Raw genomic sequence first — 23,414 nt, forward strand, 5'->3', positions numbered from 1 at the left:
GGACTGTGCTCAAGTTGTAGATTAATCTGTGAAACAGAGGATATTTCTGAAGAATTAGGGTTGTCCTGTGTCTCCTCAAGCAGTTTCCAAGATGAGTTCAATGGAATGGATTCTTTTATACTTCCTAAGAAGGGCCAAGCAAGATTTCTACAGCAGAATTACTGAAAAGGCCAATGGAACACTTTTCCAAGTTTTTCACTGCCAAGATCAAACTGTTACTAAACAGAGCTGAACCCTGTAAATATTTTCTTCCTTGCATCCAGGCAGTATTGCATGTAGCCTGCTGAGTTCCCCAAGTGCATTGATCTGCAACCTTAATGACTGGGATGGGACTCAACCCGTCGACAAGGCGCAATATGTCAACGCACAAAGTACAATGAAGGGAAGAGCCAATACACAGTCAGAATTGGAGACCAAGTGCTTGCTGGAGGTAAGTGAGTAATTTAATAGACTGGCCGAACCATTTGACTAGGATGGTGTAATTAACAGTTTAACAGAGGTGGAAGGGACTTTGTAGGTCAACTAGTCCAAACACACCAGACACACCCTGCCCAAGCAGGAGACCCTACACCCTTTCCAGTGGTGGGTTTCAAATTTTTTTAGAACCTCTTCTATAGGTGTGGCCTGCTTGTGGGAGTGGCTTGCCAGCCATGTGACTGGGTGGGCGTGGTAAAATGTGGTGAAACTCACTTAACAACGCTCTTGCTTAGCAACCAAAATGTTGGCTCAGGAACTGGCATTTGAAGCACGCAAGTCTTAAAGCTGTCAAGTTACAAGACCCTTGCACCCCTAACCCTTTAGAAAAAAAAACCCAGGGGTGTTCAAACTTGACAGCTTTAAGACTTGTGGACTTCAACTCCCAGAATTTCCCCTCTCGCTCTTCATCTTGATGATGTGCGGATGGGCGGGGGGGGGGGGGAGGGAGCTGGAACTGGTTCTAAATGGATTCACTGTAGATTTGTGGAACCTCTTCTATAGAGAGGTTAGAACTGGCAGGAACCCACCCCTGACCCTTTCTGACAAATGTCAGTCCAGTCTCTTCTTGAAAATTTTCAGTGATGAAACTCCCACAACCTCTGAAGGCAACTTCTGTTCCATGGGTTGATTGTTCCCACTGTCAGGAAATTTCTACTTATTTCCAGGTTGAATCTCCCCCTGTTCCCTGGAAACTCCCTGTTTCCATTCATTATTCCTTGTCTGGCCTTCAGGTGCTTTGGAAAATGGATTGACCCCTTCCTTTCTGTGGTAGCCTTTCAAATATTGGAAGACTGCTATCATGTCTCCCCTGGTCCTTCTCTTCACTAGACTAGCCATGCCCAGTTCCTGCAACCGTTCATCGTATGTTTTAGCCTCCAGTCCCCTAATCATCTTGGTTGCTCTTCTCTGCACTCTTTCTAGAGTCTCCACATCTTTTTCATAGTGTGGTGACCAAAATTGGATGCAGTATTCTAGGTGTTAGAATACTAAAGCGTTATAAAGTGGTGTTAGAATACTAAAGCGTTATAAAGTGGTATTAGTGCCACACGTGATGTTGATTGTATTCCTCTATTAATGTAATTTAGGATTGTGTTGGCTTTTTTGGCTGCTGCCATACATTGTTGGCTCATATTTATAACTGGTTCTCCACTAAGATTCCAAGATCCCTCTCACAATTACTGCTATTAAGCCTGGTTTTACCCAATCTATATGTGAATAAGTAAACTAGTCACTCAAGTCCTGGTCACCTACTATTTGGATTATGCCACACACTCTACATGGGGTTACCCTTAAAATGTTTCTGGAAGCTTCAGTTGATACAGACTGCAGCTTTGCGTGCAGACAGCGCTGGCTCTTCGACTTTGAAACGGAGATGAGCACCGCCCCCTAGAGTCAGGAACGACTAGCACATATGTGCGAGGGGAACCTTTACCTTATGGTTCCCCATTCTAGACCAGACCTTGAGTCTTTAATCCTGCATTCATCTGTATTTCAAAATCAGCAGATTGGCTGCATTATTTTATTTTTTTATTCTGCCATCTGATGCTCAAGACGGATGCCAGTGCTGACTCCTTAGAAAAGGAAACCCAAAATTTCTGTTCTCTCTCTTTTTTTTTTAAGCTTCTGAGCTTGCAGAAGACCCAGAAAAATTCTTCACCACCTTTCAGCGTGTTTATTTCTGGAAAGGTAGGTGATTTGCCAGGTGTCAAATGTGGAAAGATATCCAAATGTGTCTCAGTAGAAGGGGGTGGTCAGTTATGTTTTTTATGGGCAGAATATACAGAAGGGTCCATTATATAATTTTATTACACATATATAAATAAATGTACACATGCATACATGTATAGAAATGCACATTTATATGCAGATGGCCAACTAGGTGGCAGCACCTGGTTACATTTGGCTTATCCCAGAAGGCTAAATAGGGGTAGATTTCAGTATTATGTTTATGGGTAACAAACCAGGAAATCTTCAGTTTGTTGCCAATTCAACTGTAAGGGTATATTCATGTATTTAGGAGGAGTTGAGGCTTGCTGATTCATGTTTTTTGATACTATCTCATCCTTCTCCCTTCTTTGTTGCCTTTGTGGCTTTTTAATCTGAATATTTATTTTCTTAATGCTTTACCCTCTTCTGTTACTTTGCTGTAAGCCTCCTAGAGCTGACAGATTGCAAGATGGGTGGCAGATACATTTAATAAACGAATAAGCCTATTTGATGCATGCATACAAGTTGTAAAACACTTGAATTATTTTTCAGGCTTGTTTAGATGTTCCAATCTGACTTGGAAACTTCCTTTGGATTGGAAGTGCAGTCAGGTGTATAGCCTTGTCTGCCTGCCTGCCTGCCTGCCTGCCTGCCTGCCTCTCCTCTCTCTCTCTCTACCAACCAACCAACCAACCAACCAACCAACCAACCAACCAACCAACCAATCCTGTCTGTCTGTCTGTCTGTCTGTCTGTCCGTCCGCCCGCCCGCCCGCCCAACCAACCTACCTACCTACCTACCTACCTACCTACCTACCTACCAACCAACCAACCAACCAACCAACCAACCAACCAACCAACCACCATGCCTGCCTGCCGCCTGCCTGCCTGCCTGCCTGCCTGCCTGCCTGCCTGCTACCTACCTACCTACCTACCTACCTACCTACCTACCTACCTATCTATCTATCTACCAGTGGTGGGTTCCGGATTCCGTTCCAACCGGTACAGTTGGAAGGGCCCCGGCGACACCCAAATGGAAGCGCACGGCGTCCGCATGCATCATTCCTTCCTGCGACTGTAAATTGTCTATAAATTGTTCTGCGCATGTGTGAAAAAACAATTTATACTGAACAGTGCATGCGCGCACAGCGTGTGTCTGGTGCGCGGCGGGGATTGCGAACCAGTAGTAAAACCGGCAGCAACCTACCCTTGCTACCTTCCTACCTACCCACCTTCCTAATCTATACATCTGTCTGTCTGTCTGTCTCCATACTGCTTCAACACTCAGCTGAAGTAGATGTATGGACAGCTGTTAGACAGAATCCTTCTAATTTAAATAGAAATGCAATTGATGTTGCTGTTTGTGAAAGATTGCACACTAAGACCTGTCCCTGGCATTTGAATGGCTCAGAAAGCTCATCACCCAAGAGAACCTTGAAGACTAAAGCTGAAGACCTAAAATTAATGTTAATTTGTTTTTAAACTGGACTTGACAAGGCAGCCCTTCCTAAAATCAGACTAGGCTGTCACGCTTTCAAAGGTTGGCTTTCCCCATAAAGGAACCATGTCGTATTTCAGGTTAGGGTGTTTCATTTTCAATCTCCTCCCAGATTGTAATTTCACCCCCTCCATTGGTTGATCCTGAGAATTTCACGTCTATGGTAATTTGGCTTTTAACGGCCTTCCGGTCCAAGAGAATAACAGTATTAAAATGTGGCGTATTTTCTGCTTAGGGGGCACAAAGACTCAGTTGTTAAAGAAGCTGAGCTTGTCAGGCTGTCTGGCTGGGTTTGAGACCCAAGTGTGGGGACGATGGAGTGAGCCCCCCCGTTACTTGCCTCAGCTCCTGCCCACGTAGCAATTTGAAAGCATGCAAATGCAAGTAGATTAATAGGTACCACTTTGGTGAGAAGATAACTGCATTCTATGTGCCTCAGCCAGTGGTGGGATTCAGCTAGTTTGCACCGGTTCAGATGAACCAGTTGTTAAATTACATCCCACACACAAACCCCCCACTATCAAAGGGAATTCTGGGTGTTGCACTGATATGGAGAAATGGGCAACGGAGCGACTGGCATGAGGGAAGGAGAAGGCTGCTTTCCCTCTTTCCTCCTTCCCTCATGCCAGCTGCTCCATTGCCCATTTCTCCATTACAGCGCAGCGCAGGGCCCAGGATCCACTTTGATAGCAGGGGGTGGTAATAATTTCCTTGGCTAAACTAACCCCGTAGTCGGAGGTGGGATCCTACTGGTTCAGACTGGTTCAGCCGAAAAGGTAGTAACTCGGCCGAACACGTGACTGGACCGGTTCTATCCTGAGAGCCGCCATCTTTATTTTCTGTTCTGCACATGCGCAGAACAATCTTCATTGAAACAATATGTAATTTTTCTCCCCTTATTAAATCGTGTCCGCATGCGCAGGCTTTTTAAAGTGCAAATGCGCACGCACACAAGAATTTTCTGGCACCGAACCGGTAGCAATGCCAGGAGGAACCCACCCCTGGGTAGTCTCCCCCACATAGAGCCCAGCTTCAATTGTGCTGCCAACTTAATTCCTCACCCCTCTCACTTTTTGCCCACAGACTGATCAAACCTTTAAATTTACTGGATTTTTGCTTGATTGCCTCTAGATTCTGACATGATGACTCGCACTGGATCTTCTATGTGTGATGCTACTCTTGTTCCACCACAGTCTAAGTCTCTTCTATCAGGTAGGTATGGGCCGGGCATCTGAATTTGTAGAAGTAGATTCTTTGCAATAAAAGAACTGCTCTTCTCAATCTGTTCTTCTCTGAATGTGTTCAGATTAGAAGGTTTATCCTATCCAAGGGCAGCCTGAACCTGGGATGTGGGGATTTGTAGATGCAATCCACCTGGAGGATGCCAGATAGAAGGAAGCCAATAGTGGGCAAGTGTCTCGCTTGGTTTTCTTCTCGTTCCTCTGATGCGTTTTAACTTTGTCTTTAAGAGAAATGTTAAAATGTAACCTTCAAACATTGGGCTGTCCTCCATAAAGGAACCGTGTCATATTCCAAGTTCATAGTAAATCATAAATCCATCATAAAATGTTTATGGTGACTATGATCATGATTTACCACTTATATCTATTTGTACATTGAGAGTCCAGTCAGACTTGGCCAAAGGAATTCAACACAATTCTATTATATTCTACTCAACTCAACTCTACTCTATTATTTCTCTACTCTACTCTACTCTACTCTACTCTACTCTACTCTACTCTACTCTACTCTACTCTACTCTATTCTTTCTTCTACTCTACTCTACTTTCTATTCTATTCTATTCTATTCTATTCTATTCTATTCTATTCTATTCTATTCTATTCTATTCTATTCTATTCCTTTCCTTTCCTTCCTTCCTTCCTTCCTTTCCTTTCCTTTCCTTTCCTTTCCTTTCCTTTCCTTTCTTTCCTTTCCTGTGTTCTGTTCTATTCTATTCTATTCCTTATTCTACTCTACTCTACTCTTTTCTATGCTATGCTATTCTATTCTATTCTATTCTACTCCTATTCTATTCTATTCTATGTTATTCTGCTCTGTTCTATTCTATTCTGTTCTATTCCCTATAAACTTGAGAGAACTCTAAGACACAATTTTAACTGTAGCTGGTTTACACAAGGACTACTCTTTTAGTCGATGTGCCACTTTAAACTATCACAGTTGGACTCACATGGTTTTGTGTGAATGGAACCGTTGTGTCTTTCTGAGAAAGTTTCTGATTTATTGTATTTTATTTATTGGAACAAGAAATATGGAAGCGCTAATTATAATAGGGCGGGGTTGTGTTCACTCTTGTATGAAAACGATGTATTGAAACCTCGTGTGTGTTCTCATCGCTTTGTGTTCATTAGCGTCGACCAAGAAGCTCTTTTCTATAGTGGAAAGCGACCAAATATTGATCGAACCGAATCGTTCTCTGCCATCTCAAAAATACTGGCTTTTCAAGCAGAGCTACTCAGCTGAAGAGGCTGCTCTCTGGTGTCTCACACGTAAGAAACTTTAAGTTTATGGGGAAATGGTCATACTATGAATTAATCAAGGTCCTGGATATGCTGTACTCTTTCTAGAATGTTTACCATGTTCTCTAAGCATATCAATAGAGAATAAAAACCCAAAAGCTAATTTTAAAAAAGTTGACCCTAAAGTTGACGTGACAGTATTTTAACTGACTGCACCTGTGTATGGTTTGCCAATTGCACAGTGGCAGATAGGACAGCGCTCCAGAAGGTTAACGCCATTGCCCAGAGGATCATGGGTTGCCCCCTCCCCTCTTCGGAAGAGCTTTATACCTCCCGCTGCCTTAAGAAAGTTCAAAACATTCTTAAAGATCCATCTCTTCCCGGGCAACCTTTTTTTTTGAACTATTACCATCTGGCAGACGGTACAGGATAATAAAAACAAGGACAGATAGGCTGAGAAACGGCTTCTATCCCAGGGCAGTAACCATATTGAATTCTACCTGTATAGTGCAATATTAATGCAATCTCAGGGATTTTCAATTGTATAGAATGTGAAGGATGGGTGTTTGTGTTTTATGATAGTTATAATGTACACTGAGAGGACACGGTGGCTCAGGGGCTAAGATGCTGAGCTTGTCGATCAGAAAGGTCGACAGTTTGGAGGTTTGAATCCCTAGCACCGCATAATGGAGTGAGCTCTCTTTACTTGTCCCAGTTTCTGCCAACCTAGTAGTTTGAAAGCACGTAAAAAATGCAAGTAGAAAATAGGGACCACCTTTGGTGGGAAGGTAACAGTGTTCCTTGTGCCTTCGGTGTTTATTCATGCCAGCCATGGCCACGGAGACGTCTTCAGACAGCACTGGCTCTTCGGCTTTGAAACGGAGATGAGCACCGCCCCCTAAAGTCGGGAACAAGTAACACATGTGTGTGAGGGGAACCTTTAATGTACACTGAAGATGGCATTTAATTTTGTTGTATGAGGTGTAATGATAATAACTAAACAAATCTAAACTAAAACTAAATTAGAAAACTGATAGCCGGCTGAGACTTTGAGAATAAAAGTCTTCTTTATTTCTTGCAAAGCACATTCATTTTCATTAAGCGATCTCAGTCTCCTATCAGGAAAAATCTCACCAGCGTATTAAGAAATGAAATCTTAACTTGTTAAGGGAGGAAAGCAATAAAATATAGCATTGTGTGAAAAGGTTAGGCTGATTGACATACGGGGAATTCCTTGACTGAGAAAGAGTCAGCCTTCTTATCTTGATGCTTCCCAGATATTTTACTCTGTTGTTCCCAAGATGATGGATCTTTGACCACAAATAAAAATTCCAAATTTTCTAGGGAAACTTCTAAAAAGGTTGAGTTTTGTAACATCTGCTTCTTTCAACACGGTTTTTAGTCATGCAAAGCTGGAGGAGGAAACTTCCATTGATTCATGCCTGGGAAAAGAATATTTGTTTTAGGATTTTGGGCAGGGGTAGGCTTCAAAATTCCAGCCTGTGTTTCAGTGACCCTGGTCATGTGATCCCCTTTTGCAACCCATGGGGAAACCAGATTCATTTAACAACAAGGTCAAGGGGAAACTAGATTCACTTAACAACTGGGTTACTAATTTAACAACTGCAGGGATTCACTTAACAAATGCGGTAAGAAAGTCGTACAATGGGGCAAATTTCTCACTTAGCAACGTACACGTTGGGCTCAATTGTGATCTTAAGTTGAGGACTACCTGTTATAAAAATGGTAACCATGAATTGTTCGTCCTCTTTTTCAGGTTGTAGAGAGGATGAGTTTTGTCTACTGGCCGATATCCCAAATAACACAGACACAGCATTCTTTCCTTGTACCCTCTACCCAGCAGCCCAAGTCTGTAACACTTCCATTACAATGTCCCCAACAACTGCAAGATTGTGTTACCTCAAAAGCCCCAACTTTTATATCGGAAGACAGGTGAGGCTAATTGACTTGCTAACTCATTCCCTACAAGCCAATATATTTATTTATAGGGGAAAATGTCCGGATCAAACGTAATTTCTAATGTTGGATTTTCCCCTCACCAGAGGGAGCCCCCTTGTGGAGAACTATGAAGCCATTACCATGGCAACTCCACTGCATTGCACAGTAGAAGCCATTTTAAGGCACAAAAGGCTGTATCTTAACAGAACACACACCCTGAGGGTTTTAGGGCTGTCTTACCCCCCACTATTTGTTTCGAGAGAGTATCTGTGTACCAAGTTTGGTTGAAGTTGCTCCAGGAATTCCAGAGTTATGCTGGAAACCCCCCCCCCCCCTTATTTTTATATATATGAGAGAAGAAGAAGAAGAATATATTAAGGAAGAAATGAGGGAGATTTCTTGATTGTAAGAACTGGATTGCGTGGGATTAAACGTTGGGACTAAAACTCCTGCCTTTTTTTAATGCTTGATTTTGCAGTGTCTCTTGAAGGAAGCGTCAAATTTTTACACCCGTCTACCATTCCGTAAAATATCAGGAGTGTCTGTGAGAAACAAGATGGATATGACTAGGAAAACAGTGTCGAAGGGGTAGGTTTTCTTCCTGTTGTGTTCCATCTATGACCCTTTCCCCCTTTTTTCAACAACTTAAAAAGGCTACAACCTTTGGTCAAGGGGTCTCCAAACAACTGGATAAACCAGGAAATGAACTGAAGACATTTCAGTTTCATAAAATGCATTTAAAATAAATAATAAATAAATAAAAGGACCGAAGACTTTGGGACAGTTGCACAATGGCTTAGCGATAAGTACAAAAAAATAGTATTAGCCACAAAAACGGTGGGGAGATGACTCAAAGGCAAATGCCCGTGGGAAAAACATTGCGAAATGTGTGTACTCTATCACTGTGATTAGCAATCTTTCTTATTTTGGGTTCTGCTTTCAAAGTCTGAAACCTTTTGAGAAATCTTGTGAGATTTTGAGACTGTCCTATGGGATATTGTAGAATTTGAACTAGGTTGCCTTTTCCAGTTCTGTCTGTCTATTTTCCCACCACTACCTATCTACCTATATTAGTGATCCAGTGGTGGGTTTCAAATTTTTTAGAACCTCTTCTGTAGGTGTGGCCTGCTTTGTGGGTGGCTTGCTGGCCATGTGACTGGTAGAATGGCCTGCCAGCCATGTGACTGGGTGGGCGTGGCCAACTTGTAAAATGTGGTGAAACTCATTTAACAACACTCTTGCTTAGCAACCAAAATGTTGGCTCAGAAACTCTGGCATTTGAAGCACACAATCTTAAAGCTCTCAAATTACAAGACCCTTGCACCCCTAACCCTTTAGAAAAAAACTCTCAGGGTGTTCAAACTTGACAGCTTTAAGACTTGTGGACTTCAACTCCCAGAATTCCTTCTCTCCGCTCTTCATCTTGATGATGTGTGGACGGGCGGGGGAGGGAGCTGGAACCGGTTCTAAACAGCACTGTAGATTTGGGAACCTCTTCTATAGAAGAGGTTAGAACTGGCAGGAACCCACCCCTGTAGTGATCGCTAACCTTTTGTCCTCGTGTGCCAAAATCACGCACATGCATGCGACAACACAACATGCCTGCCCACACCCATAATGCAATGTGCCCCACCCCCTGCGCATGCGTGCATGCTCCCCCATGCTCCCCCTGATCCTGCGCATGTGCACGACCCCCCCCCCGCCCTGTTTTGGGCCACACCATCCCCCCCCCCCGTGGCCTGTTTTGGGCCTAGCAGGCCTCCCTGAAGCCTCCTGAAACAAAGCATGGGCTGCAGAGGAGGCACACGACACCCCCTGTGCTCCACCCCACCCCCTGTGCATGTGCATGTGACTCCCCCCACATGTGCGCATGAGCACCTGCCCCCCGTGCATACGTGTATAACCCCTCTGTGCATGTGTGCACATCTCCTGCATGCACGGCAGAGACTTGAAAATCAGCTGGCTGGTGGGAAGCACTCACACATCTGCGGTGTGGAGCTGAGTTGGGCGATGGCTCGCGTGCCCGCATGTGTGCCATAGGTTCGCCATCACGGACCTCCATCATCCAAGGATAGAAATAGCACTTAGACTTACCGCTTCACAGTGCTTTACAGCCCTCTCTAAGCAGTTTACACAGTCAGCCTCTTTCCCCCAACAATCTGGGTCCTAATTTTACCCCCTTCGGAAGGATGGAAGGCCGAGTCAACCTGGAGCCTGGTGGGATTCGAACTGCCAAATTGCAGGCAGCCAGCCGGCAACACAAGTAGTCTGCAGTACTGTGTTCTAACCACTGCGCCACTGCGGCTCATCAAAGTGAGATGTTCTCACTTTAGGCATACCTTGGACAGGTATTATAATTATTATTATCTTATGGCATTGTTACATTAGTCAGGACACCACAATGCTATCACAGGGTAGTACTCAGCTGCCGAGTATCAGTTCTGTTGTAGGAAATGCTCATATGCTTCTCAAGGTGCGCCACAGATGGTAAGCTGGCTTCACACCAGAAGGAAAGATGGTTCTTTCTGCAGTGTTATCCAAGGCCCCCTCCCTCCCTGGAGCCGCCTTGCAAATGGGGACAGCAGTTAGGAAGGTTCAGAGCCATCAGGAATCTGACAGCCTGCACAGAGCATCCGCTTGTCTCCCATCGAAGTGGTACCTATTTATCTACTCACATAGAGCATGCTTTTGAATGGTTAGGTGGACAGAAGCTGAGTTGAGTGATGTGAACGTGCCCCACCATGCAATGCTAGGACTTGAGCCACTGGAGCAGAAACCATCTCCAGCATCATTAAGCCACCACTAGGTCTCTTACCCTTGGGCAGGTTATAACAATATAAAAGAAGCAAGAACACCTTTAGAACAGATAATAAAACCCCTCTGTGACTTTGCTGGGTCCCAGTTGTTCATTTAAATTTGTTGTAGACATCTGTTCTCTTCTATATCTTAAAAAAACATTAACTTCTGCTTTAGAAGTTAAAGCAGAAGTTAAAAAAAATCCCAGTGGCCTTAATATAAGATATTCTTGTTATTTGCTTCTGGTTTGGAATGCAAGTTTCACTCAGAGTGCTGAGTTCCAAAACCAATTTATCTCTCTTAACAAAGTGTAGGAGTTTCCTGTTGATTTCTCAGGAATTATGATGTGAGACGTGTTCATTTTCTTTTCTTTTTCTCTTTCTTTCTTTCTTTCTTTCTTTCTTTCTTTCTTTTTTTCTTTCTTTCTTTTTCTTTTCTTTTCTTTCTTTCTTCTTTCTTTTCTTTCTCTTCTTCTTTCTTTCTTTTTCTTTCTCTCTCTTCCTTCTTCTTCTCTCTTTCTCTTTCTCTCTCTCTCTCTCTCTCTCTCTCTCTCCTCTCTCCTCTCTCCTCTCCTCTCCTCTCTCTCCTCTCTCCCTCTCTCTCCTCCTCCCCCGCTCTCTCTCTCCTCCTCTCTCTCTCCTCTCCTCTCTCCCTCCCCCTCTCCCCCTCTCCTCCTCTCCCTCTCTCCCGCCTCCCTTCTCCCTCCTCGCTCTCATCTCCCGCTCTCCCCTCTCCCTCTCCCTCTCCCTCCCGCTCTCCTCTCTTCTCTACTCTCCATCTCCTCCCCTCGCTTCTTTCTTTCTCTCCCTCTCCTTTCTTCCCCTCTCTCTCTTCTTTCTTTCTCTTCTTCTTTCTCTTCTTTCTTTTCTTTCTTTCTTTCGTTCTTTCCTTTCTTTCTTTTTTTCAGATGACTGGAACGCTTTGCGATGCTGATATTTGCTGCTCAGGTTTTGGGCTTCTAAATGCTTCCCAAGACAGGTACTTTTTTTAAAAAATCATTCATTATAAGCCTTGTAGAATTGTTGGGTTTTTTCCCCCTCTTTTCCCTAGGTAATCTGGAACCTATTTCATTGTGGTTCGCAGCGTATAAACAAACTCCTGCGTTCTTGTTTGGGCCGTGTGCCCTGTGATGATTCTGGATAAGGGAGGAAATGGAAAAGCGGATTTATGTCTCTAAGAACCTGCAGCCAAAATTCAGGCCCTGTAGAAGCTTCCACGGAAAGGGCTGGTTATGTAGCCAGCAACTTATCCCTACTCCCACTGCTTCTCTTGCTAGTTAATTTATGTTCTTTGGAAATGACAAGGAGAAGACAGAGGAGCAGGCTGTTCTTTCTGGTCAGCACTGCGCTTTGCACAAGAACAAAGAACGAATGTATGTAAGCAGTCCTTCAGGGGTGGGTTTCAACCAGTTCGCGGCGGTCCCCGCGAACCGGTTGGTCGGCGAACCCGGAAGTAAGTAACTTCCGGGAACGTCGAAGGGCCCACCCGGCCGCCCGCGTTCCTTACCCGGTTTTGACGAGTTCTGCGCTTCCACGCATGCGGAGGATGCATACAGCGCCCGTGCGATCCTCCAGGAGCAGCTGGAGCATCGCACAGACGCTAGTACGCATGCGTGTGCTGCGCACATGCACGAGGACGCCGCCGGCCCCGTTCCAACTGAACCGGTTGGAACGGGGCGAGAAACCCCCCCTGCAGTCCTGATATACAACCATTCATTTAGTAGCAGGGTTGGGCTTCAAAAAAATTCAGGAAAGGGTTCTCTGCCCAGTTGCTGGGTGGGCGTGGCCATGGTGGCCGGGGATTAGTCGGCCTCCTACTCCACAGTGGGGAGGGGTTTCCCTTCCCCAGGCTCCGGAGCAGAGGCGGGTTCCTTCCGTATGGCCTGGTTCGGCCGAGTAGCAATAGCAATAGCAGTTAGACTTATATGCCGCTTCATACGGCTTTCAGCCCTCTCTAAGCGGTTTACAGAGTCAGCATATTGCCCCCAACAACAATCCGGTCCTCATTTTACCCACCTCAGAAGGATGGAAGGCTGAGTCAACCTTGAGCCGGTGAGATTTGAACAGCCGAACTGCAGAACTGCAGTCAGCTCAAGTAGCCTGCAGTGCTGCATTTAACCACTGCGCCACCTCGGCAGTAGATAATAACTCGGCTAGTCACACCCATGAAATGGTTCTATTAGCTGAGCATCAAGCGCGCATGCGTGCAAAGTGCATCCCTGAGCAAACCAGTAGTAACAGAAGCCGGAATCCACCCCTGCTCCGGAGGCTTTCCTTGAGCCTCTGAGAGGGCAAAAACTGCCTCCCCAGGGCTCCGGAGGCCGGAAATGGGCCTGAATAATGTTTTATTTCTTCAGTGATACATTTGTGGATGGATTATTTAAAAAACGCAAGTGCCTGTAGAAATGTATAGAAAAATAATGATAACCTACCACGGTTTTCTCATTTCAGACAGTAAGATCTTGTGTTTGACTCTGGGCAGTTGGGAATTCAAACCTGCAGCGATGAATTAAGAAGTGATTGGCAGATTTCTCCTTGTACGTCTCTGGGAACTGAGGCCAGGGTGCACCCTTTGGCTGGTACCAGAAATCCTGTGAGTAGCAAATCTCTCCTTGTTTGGTTTCCATCCATTGTTTCTTGTCTTGCCCTCTGGCGCTTTGATAAATAGGTTTACCCCTCCTCTTTATGCAGCTTCTCAAATACGGGAATATTTCCCCCAACAATCTGGTTCTTGATTTTACCAATTGTTGTGGCCCACTAGTGGCCAGCAGAGCTGGCAGCAGTTTTGGACAGTGAGGAGGTTGGGGAGGAACATGGGCCAGTCCAAGAGTCTGGGGAAGGCTCTGATGAGGGCTCTGGGTCGAGGCAGAGAGGGGCCAGAGCCGTCTGACAGTTATCAGCTGCCTTCAGAGTCAGGCATCAGTGAGGCAGATGAACAGCTGGAGCCTGTTCCCAGTGTGCGCATGCGCAGACGAAGGGAACAGCTAAACAACTGGGGTCAACTTGGAAGTAAGGCCACAGGTGAATGACAAATGGCCCCTCCCAGAGGAAATAAAAGAGAAGCGAAAGGGGAGTGGAGTTTCAGGAGTTTGCAGGAGATTCCTTGCCAAGTTTTGCAGATATCGGCCTGTCAGCTCTCCAAGCCAGATAAGGTCTGTGACTGTAAATCCTCCCTTGAAAGTCTTGGTTGCATGTGAATGAGCAGAATTCACAGTAAATTAATAAAAGGGTTTTTGTTGGGACAAGGAGTTTTCTTCATGTTCTTAGGACGCCTCGGTCAGAACACCAATCTCAGAAGGAGATAAGACTGGGTCAAGCTTGAGCCCGTCAGGATCGAACTCCAGACTGTGGGCAGAGTTAGCCTGCAATACTGCATTCTAACCACTGCACCACCAGGGCTTATTTATTCTTGCTGCGTTCCCTTGTCATGGTTTATTTATTGTGTTCTTATTTTACTTCTGTTCTGTTTACACCCCTGTCGTTTTTCTTCCTTTCTATTATTGCAAGCTGCCTAGAATAGCCCCAGGGTGGGGTGATGCAGAAGGCAAATAAACTTAACAAGTAAATAGAATACAATAAAATAAATAACCATGTTGGACTGAAATTGAGAACGTACATGTCCGTGTCCATTCATCATCTGTCAGGGTCTTTCCATGCATAGATCTCTTTCAATGGCTAGCTGAAGAGTATGGAAAAATGAAGCCACTGATGGCTCAGCCATCAGTTAAAGACACTGAGCTTGTCAGCTGGGAAGCTGATAGTCCGGGTTGAGACCCTGAGTGCTGCACAATGGTTGAGCTCCTGTTCTTGCCTCAGCTCCTGGTCACCTAGCAGTTTTGTTGTTGTTGTTATTGCCAAGTCATGTTCGACCCATCACAACCCCATGGAACAATGTTCCTCCAGGCCTTCCTGTCCTCTACCATCCTCTGGAGTCCATTTAAGCTCAAACCTACTATTTGGTGACTCCATCCAGCCACCTCATTCTCTGCTGTTCCCTTCCTTCTTTTTCCACTCAATCGTTCCCAGCATGAGGCTCTTCTCCAGTGAGTCCTTCCTTCTCACTAGGTGGCCAAAAGTCTTTGAGTTCCTCTTCAGGATCTGGCCTTCTAAAGAGCAGTCAGGGTTGATCTCCTCTACGACTGACCAGTTGGATCCCTTGCAGTCCAAGGGACTCGCAGGAGTCTTCTCCAACACCAGAGTTCAAAGGCCTCCATTCTTTGGCGCTCAGCCTTTCTTATGGTCCAATCTTGACAGCCATATATTGGAACTGGCAAAACCATAGCCTAGTTTTGAAAGCATGCAAATGCGAGTAGAAAAATAGTACCCCCTTCAGTAGGCAGGTAAGAGACTACTGTGTGCCTAGATGTGTAGACAAGCTAACCTGATGACCATGGAAGTATCTACAGATAATGCTAATTTCCTCAGGTAAAAAACAGAGGTTAGCACTGGCCCCTGTGTTGGATAAGACTGGACAGGGAAACTTTATTGGAGGAGTTGGCAGAAATTGGCCCAATCCACCTATCCTTAAGACATTTGCCAGAAAACATTTGCCAGAGTTCTGCTTTTCGTTGTTTTAGAATTCAAGGCGTCTTTTATTTTCAGTAATGAAGCACATATTCTTATTTATCCTGCCTGGAAAATCCTTCACATCTTTCCCACATGCTTCCTTACTTTAAGGAGGGAGAGAGAGAGAGAAGGGAGGGAGAGGGAGGGAGGGAGGGAGGGAGGGGGAAGGGAGGGAAAGAGAGAGAGAGAGGAGGGAGAGAGGAGAGAGAGAGAGAGAGAGAAGGAGAGAGAACGAGGAATAAGAACTCTAGCCAAAATAGGTAGAGGGTTCAGATGTAAGATAAATGCCTTCCAGATGTTCATCTTTTCTCCAATGGTGTGTTTGAACAGATTGCCAGATGTGATCCTAGACAGATTGCCTTTTTGGTGGCACTTGAGCCAAAAGAATCTGAATTACACTTCCGTATAGCATACGTTCCTATGTAGCTGCATAATATGCGCGTATCTGTAGCTCAAACGTTAAGGGTGTTAGAAATCTACGAGGTTTCTTATTTTTTAAAAAGTTGTACTAGAAGAAAATCTAATCCAGTTTAATAGCAGGTTAGTTTCTGCTGGAGTCGCAGGAAATTATTCACACTGCGTTGTGTACATATGCAACCGATTATTTAAGCAGAGACGGTAAATACTTACAGTCCCAAAACGCACACGCCATCTGGAACGTAAAGAAGTTTTAAATTCTGAACTCTGCTGAACTCTTGCCCAGGGAGTGCGAATTCAGTCTGCAGATGGCTTTTTTTTTCAACAGGCATCAGTATCTTAACTGAAATAATGTTTATCGTTCCTTCATCTTCTGTGAACTGTTTAGCTGTGTTGAGCAATAAGACTTTGTTCTGATTAAGTAGCAAGCTATTATCAATAAATAAATAAATAAATGCCTACCATCCCTGTCCTAATATTCCTGTCAGCGTTCCAAATATCATCCAGAATTAAATCAGAATCCAAGGTTAGAACTTTCCTCAAACTTCCAATTTATTAAGAGAGACATGTTGGTACAATCTGTGGAAAACCAGAATCTGAAAGCTTCCTGGGGTTTCCACCCAGTTGAAAGTTCATGATCTTGCCCCTGTACCCACAAGTCCATCACATGGTCCAATCTTCCTCTGCCACGTTGGCATTTCCACCCATCCACTTCAGGTCAGGTGCAGAGGTGCGGAGACAAAGGATGACCTTGGGCTTCTAGAAAGGAATGTTTTATTTTGACAACAACACATTCTACAATTCTACTCCTTACTATTCCCCCTCCCAATTACCCCACTAATGAAACAGCAGAGTAAATAATAGAGAGTGTGGCAGGCTGGACTCCACCCCAGTAGAGCGGACCTGGACTCCACCCCAGTAGATCCAGCCGAGACACAAGGAGAAAACTTGGCAAACCATCTCTGGGTTGAGTTTCAGGAAGTTGCCTCTGGGGATGTGGACAAGGCTATGCGAGCTGTGAGTGCCTCCACCTGCATACTGGACCCGTGTCCCTCCTGGCTGGTTGCCAACAGCAGTGAGGTGACACGAGGCTGGATCCAGGCGGTTGTTACCGCTTCTCTTCGGGAGGGGTACTTTCCCACCGCGCTTAAGACAGCGGTGGTGAGACCCTCCTGAAGAAGCCGTCTCGGATCCAGCTGTTCTTAATAACTATCGTCCAGTCTCCAACCTTCCCTTTGTAGGGAAGGTTGTTGAGAAGGTGGTGGCTCTCCAGATTCAGCATACCTTGGAGGAAGCTAACTATCTTGACCCCTTTCCAGTCTGGCTTCAGACCCGGTTACAGCACAGAAACCGCTTGGTCGCATTGACTGATGATCTCTGGAGAGCTAGGGATGGAGGCCATGCTTCCATCCTAGTTCTCCTGGACCTCTCAGCGGCTTTCGATACCATCGACCATGGTATCCTTCTGCGACGACTGCAGGAGGTAGGGGTGGGCGGCACTGTCTTGCAGTGGTTCTCCTCCTATCTCTCGGACAGGTCGCAGTCGGTGTTAGTGGGGGGGGCAGAGATCGTCCCTGAGGCCCCTAACCTATGGGGTGCCGCAGGGGTCGGTCCTATCCCCCCTACTATTTAACATTTACTGAAACCGCTGGGCGAGATCATCCGAAGGCACGGGATAAAATATCACCAATATGCGGACGATACACAGTTGTATCTGTCCGCCCGTGCCAACTCAATGAAGCGGTGGACGTGATGAACCGGGGACTGAAGCCGTTAAAGACTGGATGAGAGCAAACAAGCTGATACTCAACCCAGACAAGACCGAGTGGCTGTTGTGTTTCCCTCCCAAAAATTTGACCACCATACCATCACTCAGGCTGGGGGGACAAAATTTAAACCCCTCAGAAAGGGCCCGCAACTTGGGAGTCCTCCTGGATTCACAGCTAACTTGTGACCACCATCTCTCAGCTGTGACCAGGGGGGCATTGCCCAGGTTCGCCTGGTGCGCCAGTTGCGGCCCCTACCTTGAATCGGGAGGCCCTCACAACAGTCACTCGAGCCCTTGTGATCTCTAGGCTGGAATACTGTAATGTGCTCTACATGGGGCTGCCCTTGAAGAGCATCCGAAGACTTCAGCTAGTCCAGAATGCGGCCGCGCGAGTGATCGTGGGCGCACCACGGTTCGCCCACATAACACCGATCCTCCGTGAGCTGCACTGCTACCTGTTGGTCTCGGGTGCACTTCAAGGTCCTACTCACCACCTATAAGCGCTCCATGGTAGTGGATCTGGCGAATTTGAGAGCCGCCTTCTGCCAATTACCTCCCTGCGTCCCATCAGATCGCATAGAGTTGGCCATCCTCCGTATTCCATCCGCCAGTCATGCCGACTGGCGACTACTTGGAGGAGAGCCTTCTCTGTTGCGGCTCCGACACTATGGAACAATCTCCCCGTGGAGATTCGTACCCTCACCACCGTCCAGGCCTTCCGCACAGCCCTCAAGAACTGGCTAACCCCGTCAGGCCTGGGGATAATCTTATTCGCCCCTCCCGAATGCTGATTGAATGGTTGAGTTTTATTGTCTAATTTACTTTGTGCACATTTCTTTTTTCGTATTGTCCTACACTCCCCTTCCTTTTTGATTGTAAGCCGCCCTGAGTCCCCTCAGGGAAAAGGGCGGCCTATAAATAATAAATCCAAATCCAAAATCCAAATCCAAAGATCCTAAAAGGAATATGACTGCAAGCCTAACAATTCCCTTGTATTCATATTCATTTCAATGTATTCATAATCATGTCCATACTTATATCTGTTATCTAATTCTTATTGATGAAATAAAATAAAATAAAAATAAGCAAATCCTATCTGCAAGGGATAGAGGTCATTCTGAACTACTAAGGGTTAATTACTTTAGAGTTGTGATGGTGAACTTGTGGCACACAGAGCCATCTCTGTGGGCATGTGCACCATCGCCAGCTGCTGTTCTGGTTTCCAGTGCTGGTTGTTGTAGGTGCTGCAGTATCTGGAAAACATCTGGAAAATGGCCCGAAAAATGGGCCTGAAATACGAATCGAAAATGCCCGAAAACTACAGTCAGGTTTTGAGCTGTTTTCCAGGCCATTTTCCAGATGTTTTGGGGCTGTTTTCAGGGCAGCAATGGCCCGAAAATGACCTGAAAACAGCCGGAAAAAACAGCCGGAAACGCCCCAAAAATGGCCAAAAGACAGGCGTATGCATGCCGGCCAGCTGGTCTTTGGGTTTCCGGCACTCCAGTGCATGCACATGCACATGCGTTCTGGTTTGGGCCCTCAGTGCCAAAAAGATTTGCCATTACTGCTTTAGAGCCTCTTCTAAAGCAAGAGAAATCATTCTACGGATAGTCCTTGACTTACAAACCACAATTGAGCCGAAAATTTATGCTGCTAAGTGAAACTTTTGCTAAGTGAAACGTTTCCTAAGTGACCTTTGCCCCGTTTTATGACCTTTCTTGCCACCGTTGTTAAGTGACTCCCGGCAGTTGTTAAGTTAGTAGCATGGTTGTTAAGTTAATCTGGCTTCCTCATTGACAAAAAGTAATCACCTGACTCCAGAACCATCATAAATCTGAGCCAGTGGCTAAGCATCTGAATTTTGATCACGTGACCATGGGAATGCCGCAACATTTGTGTGAAAATGGTCAGGTCAATTTTGTCAGTGCCGTTGTGATGTTGAACGGTCATTCAGCCTGCTGTTGTAAATTGAGGACTATCTGTATTGTAGAAAGGGAAGGTGTAGGTGTAAGGCTTGTAGAATAGGAGGAAGATCCACTAGATCTGTTCTTTTAAGTCTTCCGTGAATCCTTGTTTCTATTAATGAAAGTGATCTCTCTTTCTTCTTCTTCTTCTTCCCACAGCAATTCTGCCCCGCGTGTGTCCACCTGTTCCTTTACCAGAAAATCAAGAAAACGGTAAGGAAAACAGACCTTGATTCAATGGAAGATCATTGAGCTTCAGGTTCCTGGGATCCAGGAGAAGGATAGGTGCAAGAAGTGCATGACCTATGACCACATTGGGATTGGAACGTCCATAGCTAAGCGATATGGTCATTAAGCGAGTCACACCTGATTTTATTACCTCTTTCGCCCTGGTCATTAAGCAAATCATTGCAGTTGCTACCTGAATCATGCAGTCGTTAAGGAAAACTGGCCTTCTCCCCTTGACTTTGTTTGCTGGAAGCCGGCTGGGAAGGGGCCACTAGTGTTCGCATGTGCTGCAACCATCATAAATACATGCCAGTTGTTAAGCACCATAATCATGATCCCATAATTGTGAGGATCTGTGAAGATTGTAAGTGGAAGGACAGATCATAACTAACTTTTATCCACACTGATGTGACTTCCAACAGTCATCAATTAATGGAAGTGCAGGACTTTCTGTTGAGCTAACACAGCTCTTGTCCTCTGCAACTTGGAAATTCAACTAGGAAAATGCCTGTGGAGATTCTCAGTCATTCAGGATGTGGTGGTCCCAAAGGTGCTTTTTCAAAAGGCAACTAAACTTTCTGGTTTTTCTTTGAAGACATGACACTCCTCATCCAAGAAGCTTCTTCAGCTCCATTTGAATGGTGTGGAATGGAAGGGATTTATATCCCTTGCAGACAACTAGTCATTTGCATCCTTTTAGAGGGTCATTGAATCACTTGGAGGTTTATCTGTGTCCTTAGTAGTGCAAATTGATGTGGAGCCTTCTTGGAACTGTTGAAACTACTTAGTTTCACTACTCAGGTGACCCTGAGGACACAGATAAACCTCCAGGTGGCCTCAATGATTCTCTAAAAGACTGCAACTGGCCAGCTGTCTGCAAGGAGTATAAATCCTTCCCTTCCCCACCATCCAGTCAGAGCTGAAGAAGCTTCTTGAATGAGAAGCGAAACGTCTTCAAAAAAACCCCAGAAAGTCCAGTTGCCTCCTGAAAAAGCATCTTTGGGTCATCTGGGAAAACTTTCCAATTAGCAATAATTGCATCTTTGACATTCATTCAGTGGAAGTTCCTCAGGTCTACAATCTCAAATGGACCATGGAATGTGGAGCAGTGGAGACTTATTATGGGATTGCTGTGGTTTGGAACTACTGATTTGGAAGGGGAAGGCTTCGCCCTATTTAGAAGCCACCTATTTAGCGTCCAGATAAACATCTAGTCTGCTTTCATGTCAATGTTGGCCGGTTTCTTCTTTCTTTCAAATGACAGCTTGGTGGGTAAAGTGCCGAGGTCTGATTATAGTTATTACTCGCCAAAGATTTCAGGAAAGTGGTACATACGTATTGTCATACAGTATTCTCACGTCTCCAGCAAGACTGGCAGAAATCCTCGCGTGTAACAGGAAAGTAAATATGATCTGCTAGGATTTCCTCCAGGAAAATCCTTTTGCTATAGTGCTCCTACGGTTAGATCTCTGAAAGCTAGTTGCTTCCCTGCCTCCTTTTATGAAAATGTGATGAAGAATAGCGATCTCATCTCTGTTCTGCATGGCAATGCCAGATGAAATGGAAAAGCCACGGTGGCGCAATGGTTAGAGTGCAGTACTGCAGGCTACTTCTGCTGCCTGCTGGATGCCTGAAATTTAGCAGTTCAAAATCCCACCAGGCTCAAGGTTGACTCAGCCTTCCATCCTTCCAAGGTGGGTAAAATGAGGACCCAAATTGTTGGAGGCAACATGCTGACTCTGTTAAACTGCTTAGAGAGGGCTGTAAAGCACTGTAAAGTGGCGTGACCCGACAAAAGCGTGCTGACAAAACCGCGATGTCATAAACGCGCCCACAACAACACGCCGACAAAACCACGCCCACAAAGGTGCGATTTAAGTTAAGGTAAGTGTTAGGGTAAGGGTAAGGGTTAGGGTTAGGGTTAGGGTTAGGGTTAGAATTAGGGTTACGGTTAGGGTAGGGTTATTGGGTTGTTATTAGTTGTTTGTTGAAGGCGGGCTTCTGCGCGCATTCATCGGTGTGATTTTGACCTCGCGGTTTTCTCGCTGCGGTTTCGTCAGCGCGCTTTTGTCGAGCGCGCATTTGTCGGTGAACTGTAAAGCGGTATATAAGTCTAAGTGCTATTGCTATGGTTAAAAGCAGTTGATATTTCAGTTCATTGTCCCTCTAGCAGTGTTTCTCAACCTTGGCACTTGAAGGTTCTGGGAATTAAAATCCACATTACCCAGAACGTAAATTCCAGAGATGAATTCCTGGCTCAAAGTCCACAAAATTCAGTGGAAGAATCTTCTTTGTAAGCCCATAGAGGACTGCATAAAACATCTCATCTTGACAGGTATAGGTGTTTGCAAATCATCTTGTACAGCAGTGTTCTCCAAAGTGATACTCCTTCACGTCTTGTCCCAAAGGTGCTTTTTTCAGGAGGCAACTGGTCTGTCTTGTTTTTTCTCTGAAGACGTTTCACTTCTCATCCAAGAAGCTTCTTCAGCTCTGGCTGGATGGTTAGGAATGGAAATATTTTATATGCCTTGCAGACCGCTTGTCATTTGCATCCAGAGTTGTAGAGGCCACCTGGAAGTTAATCTGGGTCATCTCGGGGTCACCTGAGTAGTGCAAATGAATGTGGAGCCTTCTTGGAACTATTGAAAGGATTGTGTTGTAGACTGAAGATAGATGATGCCGTATCCCTCCCTCTCTGTATGCAACAAAATTTCATTTTAATGTGTGCCAATTAGTGTACATTCAAAGTGACAATAGTTATTCTATTCTGTTGAGAGAGGACTGTTCAATTTTGAAATAGATGGCCTTTTCGACCCCTCTTTCAAACCAAATGACCAGCTGTCTGCAAGGAATATAAATCCTTCCATTCCTCACCATCCAGTCAGAGCTGAAGAAACTTCTTGGATGAGAAGCAAAACGACTCCAAAGAAAAACCAAGAAGTCCAGTTGTCTCTTGAAAAAGCACCTTTTGGGATAACCATGACCTGGATGACGGAGAATCTCTATAGTCCTTCAGATCTTCTCAACTTCCAAAAGTTCTAGTCAACATTAGAAGTTTAGTACTGGCCCAGCTAGAAGATACGGGGCTGATATTCCTATTACCATCAGGTGATGGGCAATAACATTGACTTCTGATCCATTTAAGTTCCCCAAAATTCTATTTGGGGAACTCCCATCTTTTTGGCTTGGTGGATGCCTTTGAGAAATTTGGAAACCTCTCTCAAGATTCATCTACCAGAAGGAAAATTGGGATGTTGCTTTCTTCTTTTCCCTTTAATTCCTCAGAATTCCATCCACCATCCCAACTTCACTGTTGGGAAGTTATTGGAGACAGATGGACACCATTCTTTAAAAAAGCACTGAGTTCCAGCCACCCAGCACTTTTATGTTGTTTAAGATGCCTGTGGCTTGGAAGAATTACAGAGAGTAAATATAGTATCCGAAGTTAGTCCTTCAGCCACTAGGCACGTTGTAGCATGCTAGCTTTTCATTTTTTAAAATGGAAAATCTAGTGAAATACGATAGACACCAAGAGAGGTATCACTGTTCACAGTGGGA

General features: G+C 45.1%; 1 protein-coding gene across 1 annotated transcript in view; it reads left to right on the forward strand.

The window, feature by feature from the left end:
- TG (thyroglobulin) overlaps nucleotides 1-23,414 on the forward strand; it is a gene marked incomplete at its 5' end in the record, with an annotated part of 167,551 nt that overhangs the window by 62,139 nt on the left and 81,998 nt on the right. The window contains 10 exon segments of the mRNA XM_032222300.1: nucleotides 264-430; nucleotides 2,098-2,227; nucleotides 4,813-4,893; nucleotides 6,052-6,189; nucleotides 7,937-8,050; nucleotides 8,053-8,072; nucleotides 8,597-8,706; nucleotides 11,251-11,260; nucleotides 13,476-13,506; nucleotides 19,788-19,841. Coding sequence (XP_032078191.1) covers nucleotides 264-430; nucleotides 2,098-2,227; nucleotides 4,813-4,893; nucleotides 6,052-6,189; nucleotides 7,937-8,050; nucleotides 8,053-8,072; nucleotides 8,597-8,706; nucleotides 11,251-11,260; nucleotides 13,476-13,506; nucleotides 19,788-19,841 — 855 coding nt within the window.

Source organism: Thamnophis elegans, chromosome 8 (assembly GCF_009769535.1).
Source record: "Thamnophis elegans isolate rThaEle1 chromosome 8, rThaEle1.pri, whole genome shotgun sequence".
NCBI lineage: Eukaryota > Metazoa > Chordata > Lepidosauria > Squamata > Colubridae > Thamnophis > Thamnophis elegans.